The 629-nt window shown below is 47.4% G+C and overlaps 1 protein-coding gene across 1 annotated transcript in view; it reads right to left on the minus strand.

The window, feature by feature from the left end:
- Window positions 1-360, minus strand: part of LOC100958685 (CMRF35-like molecule 4) — a 12,741-nt gene extending 12,381 nt beyond the window's left edge. The window contains exon 1 of the mRNA XM_012802849.2: window positions 249-360. Within this exon, the coding sequence (XP_012658303.1) occupies window positions 249-288 (40 nt within the window). The 5' untranslated portion in view covers window positions 289-360. The remainder of the gene's footprint in view (window positions 1-248) is intronic.
- Between the last annotated feature and the right edge of the window lie 269 nt (window positions 361-629).

Raw genomic sequence — 629 nt, forward strand, 5'->3', positions numbered from 1 at the left:
AAAAAACAAACAAACAAAAAAACTGTAAGGAACTATTTATATTTTGTTTTGGTTTTGGGTATGTCCACAGCACCTAACATAGAACCTGTTAGATAATAAAAAGGTGGTTGCTGTTTAAGAGATGAGGGCAGAGATGCACAGCTCAGCCTTGCCATTTCCCTGGCATGTCTCTGTCCGTCAGGAGGGGCCCCGTTTGTCCCCTGCCCAGCGTCTGGCATCCCAGTATCTAAAGCTCCATCTGCACTCACCTAGGAGGATGAGAAGGAGCAGAGCAAGGGACAGCCGCATGGTCCTATCTCCTCTCCTCGCCTCGGTGATCACAGGTCCCAAGGTCTGTCAGGGACTTGAAGTCAAGCTCAGAAGAGAATCCCCCAAACCTCTTTTGAGCTTTTATTCCATCCACTTCCTACTGTATCTGCAGTTATTTTGCAATTTTCCGTATTAGGAGAAAAGGCGTGGCCTTTTCAAACAGTGTGTCACTATATATGGTGCAGGATATGTCATAACTTTTTTGCGTGTGGGAAAGAAAAAAGATCCAGGCTTGGTCACGTTTGCATGGGGAGTATCACAGGAGCTGAGGAGGAGACCTTGAGACGCAGGATCTGCTTCCAGTGGGAGAGGACGAGGCT

This window comes from Otolemur garnettii, unplaced genomic scaffold (assembly GCF_000181295.1).
Source record: "Otolemur garnettii isolate 467f Iridium unplaced genomic scaffold, OtoGar3 scaffold00018, whole genome shotgun sequence".
In the NCBI taxonomy this organism is placed as follows: Eukaryota; Metazoa; Chordata; class Mammalia; order Primates; family Galagidae; genus Otolemur; species Otolemur garnettii.